Source organism: Hippocampus bargibanti, linkage group LG12, assembly GCF_051943395.1.
Source record: "Hippocampus bargibanti isolate YZ-2025 linkage group LG12, ASM5194339v1, whole genome shotgun sequence".
NCBI classification, from domain to species: domain Eukaryota; kingdom Metazoa; phylum Chordata; class Actinopteri; order Syngnathiformes; family Syngnathidae; genus Hippocampus; species Hippocampus bargibanti.
In genome coordinates, this window is record NC_142745.1 from 16,307,605 (window position 1) to 16,326,474 (window position 18,870).

At 43.0% G+C, this 18,870-nt stretch overlaps 2 protein-coding genes across 2 annotated transcripts in view; both read left to right on the forward strand.

Moving 5' to 3' along the window:
* Nucleotides 1–38: 38 nt before the first annotated feature.
* Nucleotides 39–2,039, forward strand: LOC148890730 (large ribosomal subunit protein eL22-like). The gene is made up of 4 exons (XM_089009757.1): nucleotides 39–80; nucleotides 390–503; nucleotides 1,213–1,337; nucleotides 1,850–2,039. Exons 1-4 carry the CDS (start codon nucleotides 69–71, stop codon nucleotides 1,992–1,994), a joined length of 396 nt encoding a protein of 131 aa, XP_088865883.1. The 5' UTR covers nucleotides 39–68; the 3' UTR covers nucleotides 1,995–2,039.
* Nucleotides 2,040–2,925: 886 nt separating this feature from the next.
* The window catches only part of chd5 (chromodomain helicase DNA binding protein 5), a 45,080-nt gene continuing 29,135 nt past the window's right edge, over nucleotides 2,926–18,870 (forward strand). The window contains exons 1-4 of the mRNA XM_089010701.1: nucleotides 2,926–3,303; nucleotides 10,218–10,375; nucleotides 13,394–13,615; nucleotides 17,412–17,530. Of these exons, the coding sequence (XP_088866827.1) occupies nucleotides 3,237–3,303; nucleotides 10,218–10,375; nucleotides 13,394–13,615; nucleotides 17,412–17,530 (566 nt within the window). The 5' untranslated portion in view covers nucleotides 2,926–3,236. The remainder of the gene's footprint in view (nucleotides 3,304–10,217; nucleotides 10,376–13,393; nucleotides 13,616–17,411; nucleotides 17,531–18,870) is intronic.

Below are 18,870 nucleotides of genomic sequence, written 5' to 3' on the forward strand. Positions count from 1 at the left end.
ATGTCGCAGCCGAGTATTAAACGTCATGCGTAGCACCTCCTCCTTCCTTTACGCTGAACGTGTCAGCCATGGCGCCGATTGTGAGTACCAAGGCGACCAAACTAAACTGTCCACACGGGATAAGGATCATATGTTTCTCCCACGGGAGTGTGCGACAATGTCGCCGAGTGTCTCCAATGTTTACCAGAAGAGTTTTGACACTTCTCGGCCATTCAGTTTGTCCCCAAATGTCATTGCTAATGTTAGCTTAGCCACATCCACACAGAAGAGAGGCTCGTCGCTTGTTTGGCGAAGCAAATCCGATCCATAACCATTCAATTCGCGCGTGTCTTGTTGACTCTTCAGTTTTGCGTCGTGAATGTAACCGGTGGTGTGTTGTGTGTTGCCAGAAGAAGCACGTGGTGGTCAAAAAGTCCGGTGGCAAGAGGAAGAAGCAGGTCTTAAAGTTCACGCTCGACTGCACGCACCCGGTGGAGGATGGTATCATGGACGCTGCCAACTTTGTGAGTTGGTGTTAATCACAAATATGCGATAGGTGTCGATGGCGGGCAGGAGTGGCTTATCTCTTGCTTTTTGCAACACTGGCCAAAGGAACTGCTTCAACTGTACACAGTTTAGGTTGACACTTTAAAGATGGTCATCTACTTGAACCAACGGTGGCAAGCTCATTTATTGCCGCGGGCCACATTGTAGTTATGGTTTCCTCTGGGGGGGGGGGGGGGGGGCAGTTACGAATTTGGATAAACCATTAGAATGTTTCATCCCTTACACATATTAGATGTTGAGCGCACAACAAATAAATGAAAAACTAGTTTTCAAATTTGAGGTAAAAAATAATGACTTATAATTTTTTATATACGACGATTGGACATTTTGGTTTGAACTTTAGCAAGCATCATAGGATCTTATAAGTTTGATTTGCTTACACTGGCCCAATAAAATAATGTGGCGGGCCAGATTTGTCCCCCGGGTCTCGATTTTGACACCATGACTTAGACAATGCCCAGCTCCAAATACAACAGTACTTGATGATCATGGCATTACGTGTTGCAGTTATTATATGTATTCGCAAACACGTAGAGTGTGGCATCATTTCACTCACCTCAACATTATCACCTGTCAGAGTAATCATACCCCACCGTTCAGATCGGACCATAGGGCAGGATGCAACAGTCCCATGCGTGTCATTTGCAATCATCCTCCACTCGATAGGAACGGTTCCTGCAGGAGCGGATCAAAGTCAACGGCAAAGCGGGAAGCCTCGGCGGCGGCGTGGTATCCATCGAGAGGATCAAAAGTAAAATTGCTGTCAACTCTGAAGTTCCCTTTTCAAAGAGGTACACTTGTGTTTCTCCACAAAATATGTCTAAATTTTTTTTTCTTCCTTCTGTCGGCATCGTGTGACCATGTTGAGTGTTTCAAAAATGGCACAGGTGGATGTTTATGAATCGTGCATATGCAAATCGACAGGTTGCACACAATTTCCAAAAAGTAAATCACAGTGGAATGAGTTTTTGTTTCATTATCATGACTGTTTTTTTCGCCGTATTTTCTCCTCTATGACCTTCTACTGCCACTGGTGGGCGACACATATTAACGATCGACATTTATTTATTTGGTAATTTATTGGCTTCTTTGCTTATTTGTTTATTCGTTCGTGCGCTCATTTATTTGTTTAATTATTCATCCATTTATTTAATTATTTATTGAAACCCTTGTCACCAAACTTCAATTTAACCCAGCACTGAATTAATTTTTCATCCATCCACCGCTTATTGCAAGTCAAAATTTGTTTTTCCTTAATAATTACCACACCCCCCCCCATCTCATCTCGGTGTACGCCCACCAGGTACCTCAAGTATCTGACCAAGAAGTACCTGAAGAAGAACAACCTGCGGGACTGGTTGCGGGTGGTGGCCAACACAAAGGAGAGCTACGAGCTGCGCTACTTCCAGATCAACCAGGACGACGACGAGGAAGAAGACGAAGACTAAAGCTGACACCATGTTCAATAAAACTCCCCAAAGATGGAAGTGTAATCATTGCTTTTTTTGTTTTCATTTCATTACATTTAGAGGTGTGGAATTTCCACCTGCAGCGTATTTGACTTTTCACTTGGAAGCGGGCGTTGTCAGATTTCTATTTATATAGATAGATAGACATATAGATATACAGTAAAGTCTTGTTATATCGATATCGGTTATATCGATAGTACTGCTTATTACGATACTATTTCTATGAACGCAAGGAGAAAATTTACATGCCGCAGGATCGGATATATCGATATTTTTTCCGACTTCCGAGAATATCGATATAATGAGACTTTACTGTATATTTAAAATATATGTACAATACAGACATTGATTTCCATAGTATCTTCTTTTCCTTCCTGAAATGTATAATTATTATTGTGAGTGCGTTTGGGTGCATGGGGCATCCCATGTTGATGCTGCGGCAACCATGGCAACCTGGCAGTCTGCCTCCTTCCTCCTTCGGCGTCCGCTTTAGCTTTGGAAATCCTGTAAATAAATAAAAATAATTGAATCGTACATGCATGAGCGACAGTGTATGTCTGGATGAGCAGCTCTTGGTTGGAGGCTCGCTATTCTCCTGGGGAACGCTCGGGGGCGCTCCCGGTAAGGGTTTCTTTTCCAGTCTGCAGCAGCGAAGTTTGGCGCGCAATTCTGCGGAGGTCTGGCGGGAAAGCTTCCTAAATCGGCGCTCTTTTTTATTTCTTTTTTTCCCCATGACTTCGTATGTCTGCAGCTGTTTCCAATCCATTTTTATTCTGATGATTATTTTTTGAATGACTCGTAGAACTCTGCAGGCATCCCTAACTAGTTGTGACTAAAATTATGGGCTGTATCGTCATGGCAACAGACCAGACGTCACAATCTGGGCATGTGTGTTCCATTCCAACCCTCCTCTCCCACCACCCCCTTCTCTTTCTCCAATGTGTGTTTCTTTTCTTGTTTTTTTCCAGACTGGCAGCCGTCTTTTTTCTTTTTGTTTTGCTGAGGGAGACACATGCGCGGATTCACGGATTATCACATTTGACTGTTTGGTTTTCATCACAGAGCTGCGGATTTAGCGGCGGCTGACGAGAAGAGCGAAAGGAGGAGAAGGAGGAGGAGGAAGGGGAGGAGGAGGAGAACGGCGTGCCGAGGGTTAACTTTCACCATTGTCAGCCTAAAAGGGGGCTTTTTGGAGGAGGAGGAGGGGGCGATGAGATCAAGATGCCCGGGTCGCTGAGCAATGAAGACGAGGCGCAGGACGACATGGATTTTGACGACGAGATGCCAGGTGAGGAAGGAGGGAGGGAGAGGCGGGCGAAAAAAGAGAGGGTTGACGAAGGGGGAGGCGGAGTGCCCTTCAGCTTATTTAGCGACGCTTTCAATGCTGGCCCAAAGAGAAAGGGCTTGTCCGAGGAGGAAGAAGAGGGAGGAGGAGGAGATGGACGACGAGGAGGAGGAGGGATGGGCTGCAAAAACACGCACAGTCATGCTGTTTTTTTCGGCACGATCTGGCGTCTTTTGTAAAGGGGGACATAGAAGAAAAACGTGCGGGTGGGGGGAGGGTGTTTATTACATGACTGCAAAACGAGAATGAAAAGAAAACTGCTTGCATGTTTTGGGATGCGGTTGGGTCACCACCAGCACCTCCCAAATGCAAGGTTATCCCCCACTCCCCCAAGTTTGGTCCAGCCCACTTGAAATGCTCCTCGTGTCCCCCCTTGTTGATGATGCATGTGGACATGTGTCGTAAACGGCGAGGGACGGGCGGAGGGGATAGAGGGGAGGGGGGGGGGTGCTTTAAAGTTGATGCCTTCCTGATTTCAACTTTGTCCAGGGAACGTGTATATTTCTAAAAATTGTCGTTGGGCTTTATGAGGAAGGTTACTGGATCGAGCAACGATTTGTGAAGGCAAAGTGAGTCGGTTTTAATTCCCCCACAAGGATCGTTCATACAATAGCCTGCTTAGGCAACATAGAATTAGTAATACTGATGAGGTGATCGAAGTGGGGCAATCAGGCCAGTCGTTAGTCAGAACGATAGGAACTGAAATGTATTATTATTATTATCAGTGGAGCCGCTGTAAGGAGTAGTCCGACACCTTCAAAGAAGTACAGATGACGGCTGAAGAAACATTTTCATCGATTCGAACACAAGGCAACTCAAACTGCTTCTCACAACCCAAAGTACAAAATCTTTTAGAAACAAACAGCTGTAATGCGTTCAAAGCAAATACATCAAAAATAACTCACAGAGAATTATGAAAAGGGCCCACACGGACAAAAATTCAATGGATTTACAAACGGCATATGTATTTAAAATAATTTGAATGCAAAGTAAAGAAAAAACTGAATCTGATTTTTGTCTTTATCGAGAAAACAAACACAAATGCAGTATTTATACGTTGTATTGTATGTTCTTCAGTTTCAGAAAGCCTGTAACTCATTCACTGCCAGACATTGTGCAAAAATGTGTCCACTCCAGTGCCAGGGTTTTTGTCATTTTCACTCAAATTGCAATACCGACACAATATTGAGTTTTAGGACTGTATAAACATTCAATTCAGTGTAAGAAACTTTAGACACTCTTTTTTCATCAGACAAAAAGAGTTAATTCCCAAGTTGTTTGGGTCTGGAGTTATCTGAGCTTGAAATGGGGGTGGCTGTACAAAATACATCACAATACAATTTGTATAGCGCTTTAAAAACAACTGAAGCTGTAACAAAGCGGTAACATGGACAAAAGGCAAATGCTGCCCCTTCGTGGAAGGGAAAAACATTGCCAGAGGCCTGAGCAGCACTTTATCGGCACCCCTTAACAAATTCGGGAATGTCGCTCCACGTCACACTTTTCTGTTCCCGAATAAATTCGGGAATGGCAGCGAATGAGTTAATAGTCCCACAATGGGGAAATTTGCATGTATTTAACAGTCACGTTTTTTTTTAATCATGTTCAATGCATGTAACTTTTTCTACAAATCTTCTTTTCCTTTCGGCTTTTCCCTTCAGGAGTCGCCACAGTGAATCATTGTTCTCCATCAGAGGTTTGATTGGCATGTTTGTTTTGGCCAAGCTTTTACGTCGGATGCCCTTCCTGACACAACCCTCTGTATTTATCCGGGCTTTTTCTACGAATCATATTTCTTATTTAAGAACCCAATCCATTGCAAAGTCACACAGTCAAAACCAAAACTAGCGTTTACAAACCGGATTGACTGTAAAAAAAAAGGAGCGCATTGGTGAGCCGAAGCAAATAGTGCAAGCAGCTAACGTTCGTCACACCACTTTCACAAGAAATGGCTTCTGTTGTAAAGTAACACACCGCAAAATCACGGCAAACCCAATCGGTGTCACCAAATCACGAATCCCTGGGAGTCACTTGGGACGTGTACCTTTTTCTACATGAGGAACTGTGGTGCCATGTTTTTGTATTGATTTATTTTTCTGGTTCCCAGCGACATCAGCAGCACCAACAGCACCCCCGCCTTCCAGATTGAAAGCGTGTCTATTTTTGGCCGCTCTCTGTGAAAGTTGACACGGTTTCAATCCAAGCTGCATTCACATTCAGTCTCCTCCCTCTTATTAACGCCTTTTCAACATCGCCGTTTGATCCACCTCCGGGTTAGTTAAATGCCGCATTGTCGGCAGTAAAGCATTCATGCTAACGTTAGCGTGCCCTGTTGCTGCTGTCTGACGCCGAACTTGGCCGTCCGTCTCTGCTTTCTGTTTTTTCTTGCCGCCCTACGTCTCTTCAAATTGTCAACTAAAATATTGCCTTGCCGTCAGCAGAGCTTAGAACTTCCCATTCAACACAATTTCTTAAGCATGCCTCCGTCTTTGCTGCAGCTCTATTTTATATTTATTGCACAGAAGAGCATTTACGATATGTGTAAGAGTGTGTGCAAGGGTTTCATTAGTGCTGCTCACATTGGCCAAAGCAAGCATGCAAATCAAACCTCTGAAGATGGAGGGCAGTGATTTGCTTTGGCGCCCCTGAAGGGAAAAGCCGAAAGGAAAAGAAGATTACCATTTTTTTTTTCAGACCAATACCATTGCAAGTGTCGATACGAGAAATCCTTTACTCTTTGGTCCACCTCTAAAATTGTACTCAGCAGTTGCAAAGCAGTAAATTCATTTGTCAGAACAATTTGTCCCAAAGGACAGGCCTTGGGGCCAATTTCTGGCCCGCCAAAACAAATCAAACTTGTAAAATTAAATACTCATCTATCAAGCTAGCATGCGAGCTAGATCTCTTTCTATTCAGCTAGCTACAAAAAAAAACTAAAGTGAAATGGTGAGAAAATGGATAGAAAACAGTGAAATGTGGACTAGTTTCAACGTTATTGATCAGTCAAAGGCAGAGTGTGGACTGCAAGGTTAAAATATCCCATCAATCAGGATCCACAAATAACCTGCAGAAGCCATCTGTACAATTTGACGAGAAAAGACAAGCAAGGGAACCAGCTATGAATGAATTTCTCGTGTGTCTGCCTGCATCTGTTGCTGTTGCAATGTCACAACTTCTAAGATGTACAACCCAGAGCTCCTTGAGACACTTTATGCAAAAAGCTATGCATTCCATCAAGCCATCAATGACCATCACAAAGGTCAATAAAACGACTTTATTGTTTTTTTACTTTATGTTACTTCCTGGTTGAGTGAACGCTGGCGTGTGTGACTGCCGCTGCTCACCCGCAGAAAAAATATCCTGTGACTGTAAAGTGTCCTTGACAGTTTTGAAAGGTGCGTATAAATGAAATGTATTATTATTATTATTATTATTATTATTATTATTATTATTATTATTATTATTATTATTATTATTATTATTATTATTATTATTATTATTTTATTTCATATCGGTTTTTTTTAACACAATGTCAGAAATTCTGACATACTTTTTGATTCGCCAATGTGTCAAACTGCCCCCTGTTGGCAAGGAGAACTCATTCCCTATCTTTTTTTCCCTCAAGAATCAATATCTGGTATCAGCAGCTTCTCTCGAGATAGAGCACTTTTTTTTAAGATAAAGGCTAGTGCGATTCAAAAATGATCTTGAAGCCAAGAGTGCATCTCAAGGTGTCAAAAATGATCACAAGTGCTTCATGAAGCTTCATTTGGCCATCACGATCGATAACTTAACCTATTGATGGTATTGATTCGATACTGATACCTCGTACTCTTCTATACCTTGTTTCAGAAGTGTTCGAGAGAGAGTTTTAGTGATATAATGTGACTCAGAGCATGTTCAACTCAGTCACTGCTATTCCCTAATTTATTGAAAAGCGTGACATGGAGCGCCATTTTCAAACTTTTGTTTTTTTTTTCCTTGCGGGGGTGCAGATAAAGTGCTGGTCAGACCTCAATGTTTTTCCCTTCCGCGAGGGGGCAGTATTTGCCTTTTGTCCATGTTATCGCTTTGTTAAAGCTTCAGCTATTGTTAAAGCGCTATATTAATCAATATGTATATATTGTATTGTATTTTGTACAGCCGCCCCCCCATTTCAAGTTCAGATAACTTCAGACAGATATAAGTTGGAAATTAACTCTTTTTTTTCTGATGAAAGAAGAGAGTCTAAGCCAGTGGTTCTTAAACTGGGTTCAATTGACCCCTCGGGGTTGGGTGCGTCGGTCTCAGGGGTTCGGTGGACACTCCACCATAGAGGTCCAGCGCTCATTCTCGTCTGCAGTTCGTGGGCACAGTCATTGAAAGAAGGGTTTGGTGAATGAGCATATGAAACTGGTGGGGTTCGGTGCTTCCAACAAAATTAAGAACCACCCGTCCAAGGTTTTTTTACGCTTAATTGAATGTTTATCTAGTCCTAAAACTCCATATTCTGTGGGTCCTGATATTTGAGTGAAAATGACAAAAAAAACTGGCACTGGAGTGGACACATTTTTACACATTGTCTGGCAGTAAATGAGTGAATAGTGTGTATGGAAGCATATCGGCTGTATGTGATAGCGTTTCAGTAGTGAGCGTGAGATGGTTTCAGTTCATTTTAGTTTAAGATAGCGGGCCAACAAAGAAAATGCCCCTCTCAGGTGGCCAACAGTTGAGATCCACATCTTTATTTTCTTGTAAAAACTTTAGTCCAGATCCCAAAGAAATCCCATCGAGTAGAGATTTTCCACGCGAGAGCCAAATATCTTCAGTGCGTTGATGGTGGTGGTCCTCATTAATCTCTACCGGGCCATTCCCGCAGCCAGGAAGGTCAAAAGCGACTCTGTCGTCTGTCGTGGCTTTGCGAGGCTTGTTATCCCGCCGGCGCCGAACGCAGCCGTGAGTGATGCAACCTGCTGCTGACCTTCACCCTTTCCCGCCCCTTCCCCATCCCGTCACGGCGCGCTCAGCCGGCAGAGAGAAGATGTCGTTCCCCGATGGGACGTCACGGGCCATTTAGCGGCCTTGGGAGGGGGAGGGTGGGGGTGTTCTGAGTGTTAGGCGAGGCAGGTGTTGAAGGCGGCGAATTATTGTTGCTGCTGTCACACTCTGTATGTGAGAGGCTGTGATTTGTGTGAAGGGCTGTCAGCGATGTAATTCTGGATTGTCTCTCACACACACACAACCGAAATGCTTTTGTGAACACGATTAAAACACTGGCACGCTTTTTATTTTTTTAATTTGATTTTAATTTTTGATCACACACCACTGAAATATCTCACCATCTCACATACCCAACTGAGATCTCTCAAACATTCTGTAATCCTATTTCAAGGTGATGTGTGAGAGGATTTCAGTGCTGTGCGTGAGTGCGTTTTTAGTAGCATGTGAGAGAGTTTGAGCGGTGTGCATGACAGTGTTTTAGTTTTGTCTGCATGTGTGTGTGTGTGTGCGTGTGTGTCTACAAGTATGAGAGAGTTTCTGTACTGTTTCTCAGTATTTTTTTAGGTGTGTTTGAGATGTGTCTGAGATGTGTTTGTGACAGCTTTTCAGCCTGTATGTGTGTGTGTGTGTGTCTATGAATATGAGAGACTTTTTGTCCTGTTTCTGAGTACTGGTAAGTTTATTTAGTGTATTTGTGTTGTGATTGTGAGAGAGTTTGAGTGTTGTGCATTACAATGTTTCAGTTGTATGTGAGTGCATGAGAGTGTTTTCGTTTTGTGTATATGTATGTGTGTGTGTGTGTGTCTAGGAGGGGTCTCTAGGAGTTTATGTACTGTTTCATCGTGTTTTTTTAAGTGTGTTTGAGTAGTGTCTGTGAGAGCTTTACAACCTATGTGTGAGTCGACGAGTATAAGAGAGTTTCTGTACTGTTTCTAATTTTTTAAAGTGTGTTTGAGTAGTGCCTGCGAGAAGTTTTCAGCCTATATGTGTGTGTGTGTGCATGTGCTTCTGTGTGTGAGAGCAACATTCATACAGTTATCCTGAATGAAGTCCCTGACGCCCCGTCATGTATTCGTACTTTGGAGGCAACATCTTATTTATTTCTAAAGCAGCTTGAGGACGGCAGAGCTGCTTTGATTTTTGTCGGATGTATGGATCAGAATGAGCTAACGGTGTCACCGTCTGCTAAATGGCACATCCTGGTTTTGAACCAGTAGCCAAGGCTAGCTTGGCCCCCCAAAAAACAAAGACAAAAATGTGAATATTTGTGGCTTGACTGAAATAGTCAAGAGAAGCGAGCAGCAGACTGCACAGCTCAAACGTTGACATCCAGATGGCAGTTGTGACTAACCGAGGGCCCCCCAGCGACTGTAAACAAGCGTCTCCATGTGGCCACTCGAAGAAGCGGCGACTCCTGATGCGTCTGGAATGTGATGTGTGACCATGTGAGTGGGTCTCCCTCTTGCTCGCGCCGCTAAACTGTTTGTTTAGCCCAGTCTTCTTGGACCCCAAGGCGGACGAATCTTGGCAGGTCCATCCCAAGCGTTGCGTTATTCATGTCGCGCGTTCGTAGCCACGTCGTCAGTCCGAGACAGCGACGAGGCGGGCTGCCCGGCTCGGCAAGTGGTCTCATTTGTACCCAGATGCTTTGACAAGTTCCAGCTGGGAATCTCTCAGCTGGCCTGGGGTCCGAGCAAGGCAGTCCCCCGTTTCCCCACTTCGCGCTCCATTCTCTCAGCTCTGACATTTTATTTTCACAACTGTCGCTTGACATTCACTCCCAAGCGATTATCGTCATAATCGGACACGTCGCTCCCGCGGCCATTAACACGCACACTTTTGGATGGAACGGGCCTAACGTTGTTTTGTGTTTACAGATGAGGAGGACGCGCGCACTGCGCTGCCCCTGGCGTCTATCGGCGGCTTCTTCTCGGACGAAGGCGATTCCTTCAAGCAACAACAGCAGCAGCAGAAGAAGAAAAGCAAGAAGATGAAGGAGGGAAAAGTGGCTAAAATCAAAAAGAGAAAAAAGGAGGTGATCAGATACATACTTTGTGCTTCACACTCATATATGTACATACTAGCTAGCAGCTGTACTGTGCTTAATGCTACATACCACCGTCCATCCATCCATCCATCTATCCATCCATCATTCATCCACCTGTCCATCTATCCATCCGTCATCCATCCATCCATCCATCCATCCATCCATCCATCCATCCATCCACCCACCCAAGTCCATTCATCCATTAATTTTTTGTTTTACTTTTTATTCATCTTTTGTATTTATTTTGTATTTTTTAAATTTAAATTTTAATTTTAATTTTAATTTTATGTTCATGTTCATGTTCATTTTATATGTTTATTCTATCTTTATTCTATATCCTTTATTTATTTATTTATTATAGATATTTTTGTATCCTTCTATTCTCACAAGGCTCTGCGGGGGCTACTGGAGGCTATCCCAGCCGTCTTTGGGCAATAGGCAGGGGACACCCTGAACCAGTTGCCAGCCAATCGCACGGCACACAAAAACAAACAAGAATTTGTGGTCACACTTACATCTAGTGACAATTTGGAGTGTTCAATCAGCAAGCCATCTATGTTTTTTGGAATGTGGGAGGAAACTGGAATACACAGAGAATACCCACACAAGCTTAGGACGAACATGCAAACTCCACACAGAGAATCCGAAGCTGTAATTGAACCCGGTACTTGGGCATTGTGAGGCTGACGTGCTAACCACTGGTTTACCCACACAAAGAGCAAACAAACTAAAAATCAAATTTGGGTTGTGAGGGGGCTTGCCGCTACCTCTTCGAGTATCTGGTTCACAGACCTGAGGCACCTGAGGCTGGTTTGGAGGAGCTCAGAGAAGATACGGTGGCCATTTGAAGATTTGAAACGAATAAGATTTGGAAATATGCGGGAAGCCACATCCGACCTTCAAACTGCCTGCCATCAATCCAACCAAGCTCTCAAGCGAAGGTGTCATGATCCAGTGACACTCGCCTCATCTTCAACCACTTCACTTTCATTCCTTCCTTCCCTCCGTTAGCCACAAGAATCCCAGTCGGGATTTCCTTGTTCATCCAACGGGCAGCGAGTGAAACAAAGGCCCTACAGTGTGGAGCCCAGAGAGGCTTTTTTCCAAGCGAGTCTCAGATCAGCCCAGCCGTGTTGATTTTACACTTGAGCTGTGAGGACAAAGACTTGTTTTGGAGATCCGACCATAATATTCACTCTCGCGTGCTCATTGGCTCGCCGGCGTGCGCTCGGCACTGCAGTCTTCCCCTCCGAGGCGGAACCAATACGCCGGAGCATCTAATTTGATTAGACTATCAGCAGTTATCTGATTGTTCTCTCTCCGAGGGGGCCAACCATCCACCCTCTTTTGTCTTCTTTGGCCCCCCACTTGTGCCTCCGGTTCGTTTCTTCAGCCTTACTCCCGTCCTCCATTTAGACTCTTCAATTTACTCCCCACCTCCACCCTCTTCCTCTTTTTCTACTTATGCATAAATGAGATTTGTCTAGACGGTGGTGGCTGGCGGAGAAGCGCAGGCCTCTGCATAACAAGCTCGTTATGCGGAGCAATGTGATTGGATGGTGCTGTTCTATTAGCTGCTGTGTGAGTGTGCGTGTGTGTGTGTGTGCGTACGTATTTGTGCAGGGTGAATGGAAGGATAGGAAGGAGTGAGAGAAGAAAATTAAATAGGGGTGAGATGTGCAAGCAGAGGAAATGATGGAAAATGAACAGTAGGGTAGGGGGTTAATATGTGTGTGTGTGTGAGTGTGTGTGTGTTTGTGTGTATGTGTGTGCATTTTGATGAATGACACCAAAAGTAGGGAGGGTGGTGGAAAGAGAGAGAGAGACTGCTCAAATGTGGTTGCCGTGGCAACACTGCCAGTCTGCTGGTATAGGGTTGGCGGGCGTTGCGGCAATACGAACCTTTCCACTGCGCCACGGAGTGAAAACGCCCGCAACTGTGTGTGTGTGTGTGTGTGTGTGTGTGCGCGTGTGTTATGGAAGCAACAGGCTGCACACACACACACACACACACACACACACACACACACACACACACACACACACACACACACACACACACACACACACACACGCACACGCACACACACACACTACGCTTTAATATATACAAAAAAAGTGTGTTATATAAAAAAGAGTGAAAAAAATACATGCAGATGTGAGAGGAAGGAAAACACAAATGCATGAATACGCTTACATAGACACCCACTCACACACAATGAAGACTGGAACAAACATGCACTCACACACACACACACACCCACACACACACACACACACACGCAGACACACACACACACACACGCAGACACACACACATCGTGGATGTGTTCTCTTGCACAAAAGCACCTGGCCGCTGTTGAATCATGCAGCCTTCCAGATGTCTCATCGCTTACATGACAGAGAGGTTCTCTTTGTTCCTTTACGTGCAAAAAAGACTACCATGAGATTTGTTGTTTTACGATTATAGCGTTATGGATACATTAGCAATTCTTTATGTTCAAAATACCCCCTTTCTCCACTCCAAAAAAATCTGTTTTGCAGCCCCCATTTGAAGCTGTCAAACTAAACATAACATAAGCAATTATATATTTGCCATTTAAAACAACCTTATTATATGCTATCTTAATGCGAACAGATAATGGGAAATGGCATTGATGGGCTAATAAATATAATTGAGAACCCTTGAAGCCATTTCCTACTACAGTAAAGTCTCGTTATATCGATATCGGATATATCGATAGTCCCGGTTATATCGATACTATTCCTATGCACGCACGGAGAAAATTACATGCAAACAGGGTCGGATATATCGATAGTCCCGGTTATATCGATATAACCAAGGACTCCCTTGAATATCGATATAACGAGACTTTACTGTATTTGGGGCAGCATGGGCTCAGTTAGAGTTCTCATCGCTCAATCTGTAATAAGAAATTGACTGTTATATTCCCTCCATCTTTCCTAAAATGGCCCAAAGCTGAACACTTCTCATTTTGTCCTTAGGAAGGCATCCAGTTGAGCGTAGACAGCGAGCACGACCGGGCATCTGAAGCGGAGGAGGACGAGGGGGAGCGTCCCGAGCAAGGGTCCGGGAGCGAGAGCAGCATGTTCAGTCCCTCTAAGAAAAAAAAGAAAAAGCCCAAGGAAAAGAAAGAGCGCAAGCCCAGGAAGAAGAAGCGGGACGAGGAGGATGACGACGACGACGATGACAATGGGAGCATGAAAGTGAGTTGTGAAAAAAAAGTGAGAAAAAAAGATCTTTAACTCATTCTTTGAATGTGAGAGAACCCAAACACGATGCCAAAATATTAAACCTGAATTGTCATGTGCAATATTAGTGCACCCACAAAACAATATTTTCACTGGCAATTAAGAGTCTCCGTCCCCAAACCAGATTTCGTCGTACCAGGGAGTACCAAGACTGACCTGTGAGAACCAACAAGCTCCTAGAGAAGAATGTTGAGTTATAGTAGAAGAAGAAATACAGGAAGCTCTTAGAGAATAATTTTGAGTTATAGTAGAAGAAGAAATACAGAAAGCGCTTAGAAAAGAATTTTCAGTTGTCGTAGAACAGGCGTGTCAAACATACGGCCCGCGGGCCGGAACCGGCCCCCAAGGAGGTTCGATCAGGCCCGCAGGATAATTTGAAAGTGGAAAAATGCATAAAAGACATGGAATTAATATTTTTAATTCACTGCAATTCATGTATTATCTGCTAAGGGGCACACTCTTTCCATCAGAGTAGAAGACACGCCGCATCACTGAGACAGACTGAAAACAGCAGACGGTGTCAATGCACCATCTGCTGTTAATACCTTGGTCTCTACCTCTTCGCTACACCCTCATTAGCCAAAATGTCGTTATCCAAACGGAAAAAAGTAGATAAGGAGTGTAGAATTTTCAAAGAAAAATGGACCACGTCCTATTTATTTACAGAGATGCACGGAAAACCTTTGTGCTTGGTGTGTTTACAACAAGTTTCGGTATTGAAGGAGTATAATATTCGACGCCACTACGAGACTCATCACAGCGAAAAATATGACGGATTGCAAGGACAACTGAGGAGAGAAAAAATTAACGAATTGCTGGAGGGTCTGAGGAAACAGCAGTCAACTTTCATCCGGAGCAGAGAAGTCAGTGAAGCAGCGGTAAAGACAGCTACCGAATTGCTAGCGAAATAGCATTAGCATCGAAGCCGTATTTCGACGATGACTTTGTTAAACGATGCATGATGAAGGCGGCTGAACTTGTATGTTCCGAGAAGCGACAAGCTTTTGCCAATATTAGCCTGACGAGGAATACTATAGCGGAGAGGATTTATTGCATTTTCCGTGGCAATTAACGAGAGCACTGACATCACAGACGTGGCCCAACTGGCCATATTTATTCGAGGAGTTGATGAGACATTGACTGTTACTGAAGAGTTTCTTGAGTTGGTGCCAATGATGGACACCACAACAGCCGAGGACATTTTTGGCTCTGTCGTTGCTGTATTGGACAGAGTTGGAGTGGACTGGTCCCGCGCTGTCAGCCTGTCTACCTGTCATCCATGTTCGGAAAGAAAGCAGGTGTCGCGACAAAGTTCAAAGACAAAGTACGAGCCCTTAATGGAGGAGATCGCTTCTGGACATTTCACTGTATTTTGCACCAGGAGGCATTGTGTTGCAAGTCGCTGAAAATGGACCACGTACGTCATGGAGGTGGTTGTTCGCGCTGTAAATTTCATCCGGTCCAGAGGTCTGAACCATCGTCAGTTTGACAAACTTCTCAGCGACAGCAACATTGCCCACAGCCAGCCATACCACACTTTAATGTTAGTCAGCAGCTTCAAAACTTTCTGTGATGGAATTCTGCTGTTCATACAACTTCATACGTTTTCAGTATGTATAGTATGTGTATGTATGTTTCATGTATGGAGTTTACAGATTTACAGGACAGGTGAACACTTTCTTCATTACACATTTGAAATCACTCTCCTTAGTTTTTAAGGTGTACGCAGGGATTACATTTCGATTTTATATGCGTATGTGTAAGTGGTTTAAAAATTCCCTTTCTTTAAAAGTCTCATTTAAAGGACAACCGACGAGTTGTGTCCATAATTTGTAAAACGGCTTCAAATGACTTCTACTGGCCGTATTTTAATAAGATTCCACCGCATATAGCTATATTTTACGTTTTAAGACTCGCTCTGAATATTCAGGAAGTCTTGTTTTTGAGTTGGTGACGAGTCCGTACGTGACGTCATGAAAGGACCCCCTGACCGAAAAAAGACACATTGTAGCAGTCCTTCATCAACGTCAATGGATTTTGCTGTACATGTTTGGTCTGAGAAACGTGTTGCAACCAAAAGCCGACAGAAGAGGGCATCCAAGCTCCATATAAGGAATTTATCAGCCTGTGGAAGCGGAGGTGGCCACTCGAGGTCGCCATTTTGTGCCTCTTTTTTTTGGGTGAGAGATTTTCCCCCAATGTTGCCTCAAAATGGCACATATAATTCTTTATTCGATTGCAAAGCATATTCTCCGAATCTGAAGCCATTGTTTTGATTCTCCAGCAATGCAAGATGTCTTGGCGTGACATCACGAACTGGGACACTTTAAGTCATTTTTATTGGTGTTTCTCATTTGAATAAAAATATCTTACTGCGTGTTTTGGGTATTTTAGATGCTATAAAACGTTTTAGTGATGTCAGTTAAAAAACAAAAAAGTGACGTCGGTTGCCCTTTAATCTTTAAAGTGCATTACTATATTTTTCAGTACCAATTAAAGTTTTGTGCCTTTGTACAATCAGTGGGATCAGTTGCAATGCATATTTGTGAATGATAAAAGTAAATTGCACATTTGTCTAAGGAAATATGAGGTGTTTCATGAAATGTTTTGTAAAAGGATAGTTCATTAAATGTCAATATTTTCCTAATGTTCTTGTGCTTCTTTACACCAAAACAAAGGAAAAACATGATATTTTTCCTATTTTTAGCAGAGTATGGTATAATTTTATGAGCTCATTCAAAAATTTATTCGGGAATTGAAAATATGAAGTAAAGCACCATTCCCGAATTTGTTCGGGTTTTGTTTTTTTTTAAGCTTGGGTGCTGATAAAGTGCTGGCCATGGCCTCTGGCAATGTTTTTTCTTTTCCACAAGGGGGCAGCATTTCAATTTTTCAGTGTTAGTGCTTTGTTTCAGCTTCAGCTGTGGTTAAAGTTCTGTATAAACCAATATGGATGTATTGCATTGTATTTTGGACAGCTGCCCTCATTTCAAGCTCATATAACTCCAGACCCATATCATTTAGGAATTAACTCTTTCTTTTCTGATGAAAGAAGATAGTTTAAGGTTTCTAATGCTGTATTGAATGTTGATGTAGTCCTAAAACTCAATATTCTGTGCATCCTGGAAATCAAGTGACAGTGACAAAAACCCTGCCACTGGAGTGGACACATTTTTGCACGTCTGCCAGTGAGTGAGTTAGAGAAGAATTTTGACTTGTGTAAAAGAAGAAATACAGAAAGTTCTTAGAGAAGAATTTTGAGTTATAGTGGAAGAAGAAATACAGGAAGCGCTTACATATTTTGGGCGCTGCCCCGTGTGGAAAAAAAAAGACCTTGAGCACACCCTACATAACAAACATAAATAATCTTTGGGTGACAGCACCATAATCACCACGTTTTTCGATGTACTGTAAACTCAAATTTATAAACAAAAACTAAAACTGTCATATTGGGTATTTTAAACACATTCATTTTGCTTTTGATCAATGTCCCTCCAGAAGGGAGCTCAAACAGTTGTTTAAGAATTTAATTTAGCTTTACTTAAAAAAATAGTAACCAAACAAATATGCTTGATATTTGTTTACAAATTATGGAAATGAAACCAAAACATAGCATTTAAAGAAATGTAAGGTAACAAAGCTCCACCAAGAACTAATTTTGAATTGACAAAAAAAAAATAAAATAAAAAATAGAACCCTTATAATCTTTGAAATTTTTTGCTGATTCTCATTATGCCACTGCATCCCTCAGGAGCCCAAATCGTCCAGCCAGCTGATGCACGAGTGGGGCCTGGAGGATGTCCAGTATGGCTTCACTGAGGACGACTACAAGACCATCACCAACTACAAAGCTTTCAGCCAGTTTCTCAGGCAAGCTTGCAGTTTTTTTTCCCTGTGTCTGAGGAGCAGCACACACGGCCGCCTTTTGTGTCATCCAAAACCATCCTCACCCGGGGCTGTCTGGAGCAGCTAAAGCTGGCAATGCGTAAAGTCAGCAGGGGACACATTATGGGTTCCCGAGGGCTCGGACCGGAAGGTCTCTCGCGGGCCGGCGTACCAGAGCTCAAGCTGTTGCCTGACAAATGACAAACATGACACAGCAAAGCCGCTTTCCGGGCGTGTGATGCTTTTTGGCCGTGTGGATTTCATCACCAGGCTGATTTGAAATGACCATGTGTGGGTTGTCGCCTCTGTAATAATATCACACTTGATTTTATGAATTAAAAAAAGGCAACAAAATACACGTTAAGCCTTCTGTGACTATAGTTTGCTGTTGAGGAATAACATAAATTAAATTACATTCAATTACATTAAATTACATTTGCCTTTATTAGTCTCACTGTGGAGAAATTTACATTTCACAGCAGCAAAGTTATGAAAGGAAGCTGCTATAAAGGCAGCCACTCTACATACATGTTAAGTCTCACAATTTGGTCCTGAGACTCCCGATTTTGACCACAATACTCACAATACTCACTTTATAAAGCAACCATTGACACAATACAGACAGTTCATATGTAATAATAATAATAATAATAATAATAATAATAATAATAATAATAATAATAATAATAATAATAATAATAATACATTTAATTTCCAAGCGCCTTTCAGAACACCCAAGGACACTTTACAATTAAAAGAACGGTACACAGAAAAATAAAACCATAAATAAATGATAAATAATAAAATAGCTGATTTAAACTAAACCGTGAATGCAATTTTAAACAGAAGGGTTTTGAGGTAGGATTTGAACGTGGGAAGAGAGTCAATATTATGGATGTTTGGTTTAAGTGAGTTCCAGAGTTTGGGAGGCGAGCGGCTGAAAGCTCTGCACCCCATCGTGGTGAGACAGGCAGAGGGCACACAGAGGTGGAGGAAGGATGAGGATCTGAGAGAACGGAAATTTGAAGCAGGTCAGACACATAGGGGGTGCAAGGTTACGGATGGCTTTAAATGTAAATAGAAGTATTTTGAATTCAATTTGTAGTTTAACAGGGAGCCAGTGGAGATGCTGGAGGACGGGGTGATGTGGTGAAAGGAAAGGGTTTTGTGATGATCCGGGCTGAGGAATTCTGGACTAGTTGAGGTTTATGGAGAAATTTTTGATTGACACCGAAGAGATGTGAGTTGCAATAGCCTATACGGGAGGTTACGAGACTGTGGATAAGGATAGCAGCGGTGTGAGGGGCGAGAGAGGGACGGAGACG

What these genes read in the sequence shown, in the direction of transcription:
- LOC148890730 (XM_089009757.1), top strand. An exon ending in TCATGGACGCTGCCAACTTT is followed by an intron (nt 504 to 1,212) that starts GTGAGTTGGTGT and finishes TCCACTCGATAG; the next exon opens with GAACGGTTCCTGCAGGAGCG. An exon ending in GAAGTTCCCTTTTCAAAGAG is followed by an intron (nt 1,338 to 1,849) that starts GTACACTTGTGT and finishes TACGCCCACCAG; the next exon opens with GTACCTCAAGTATCTGACCA.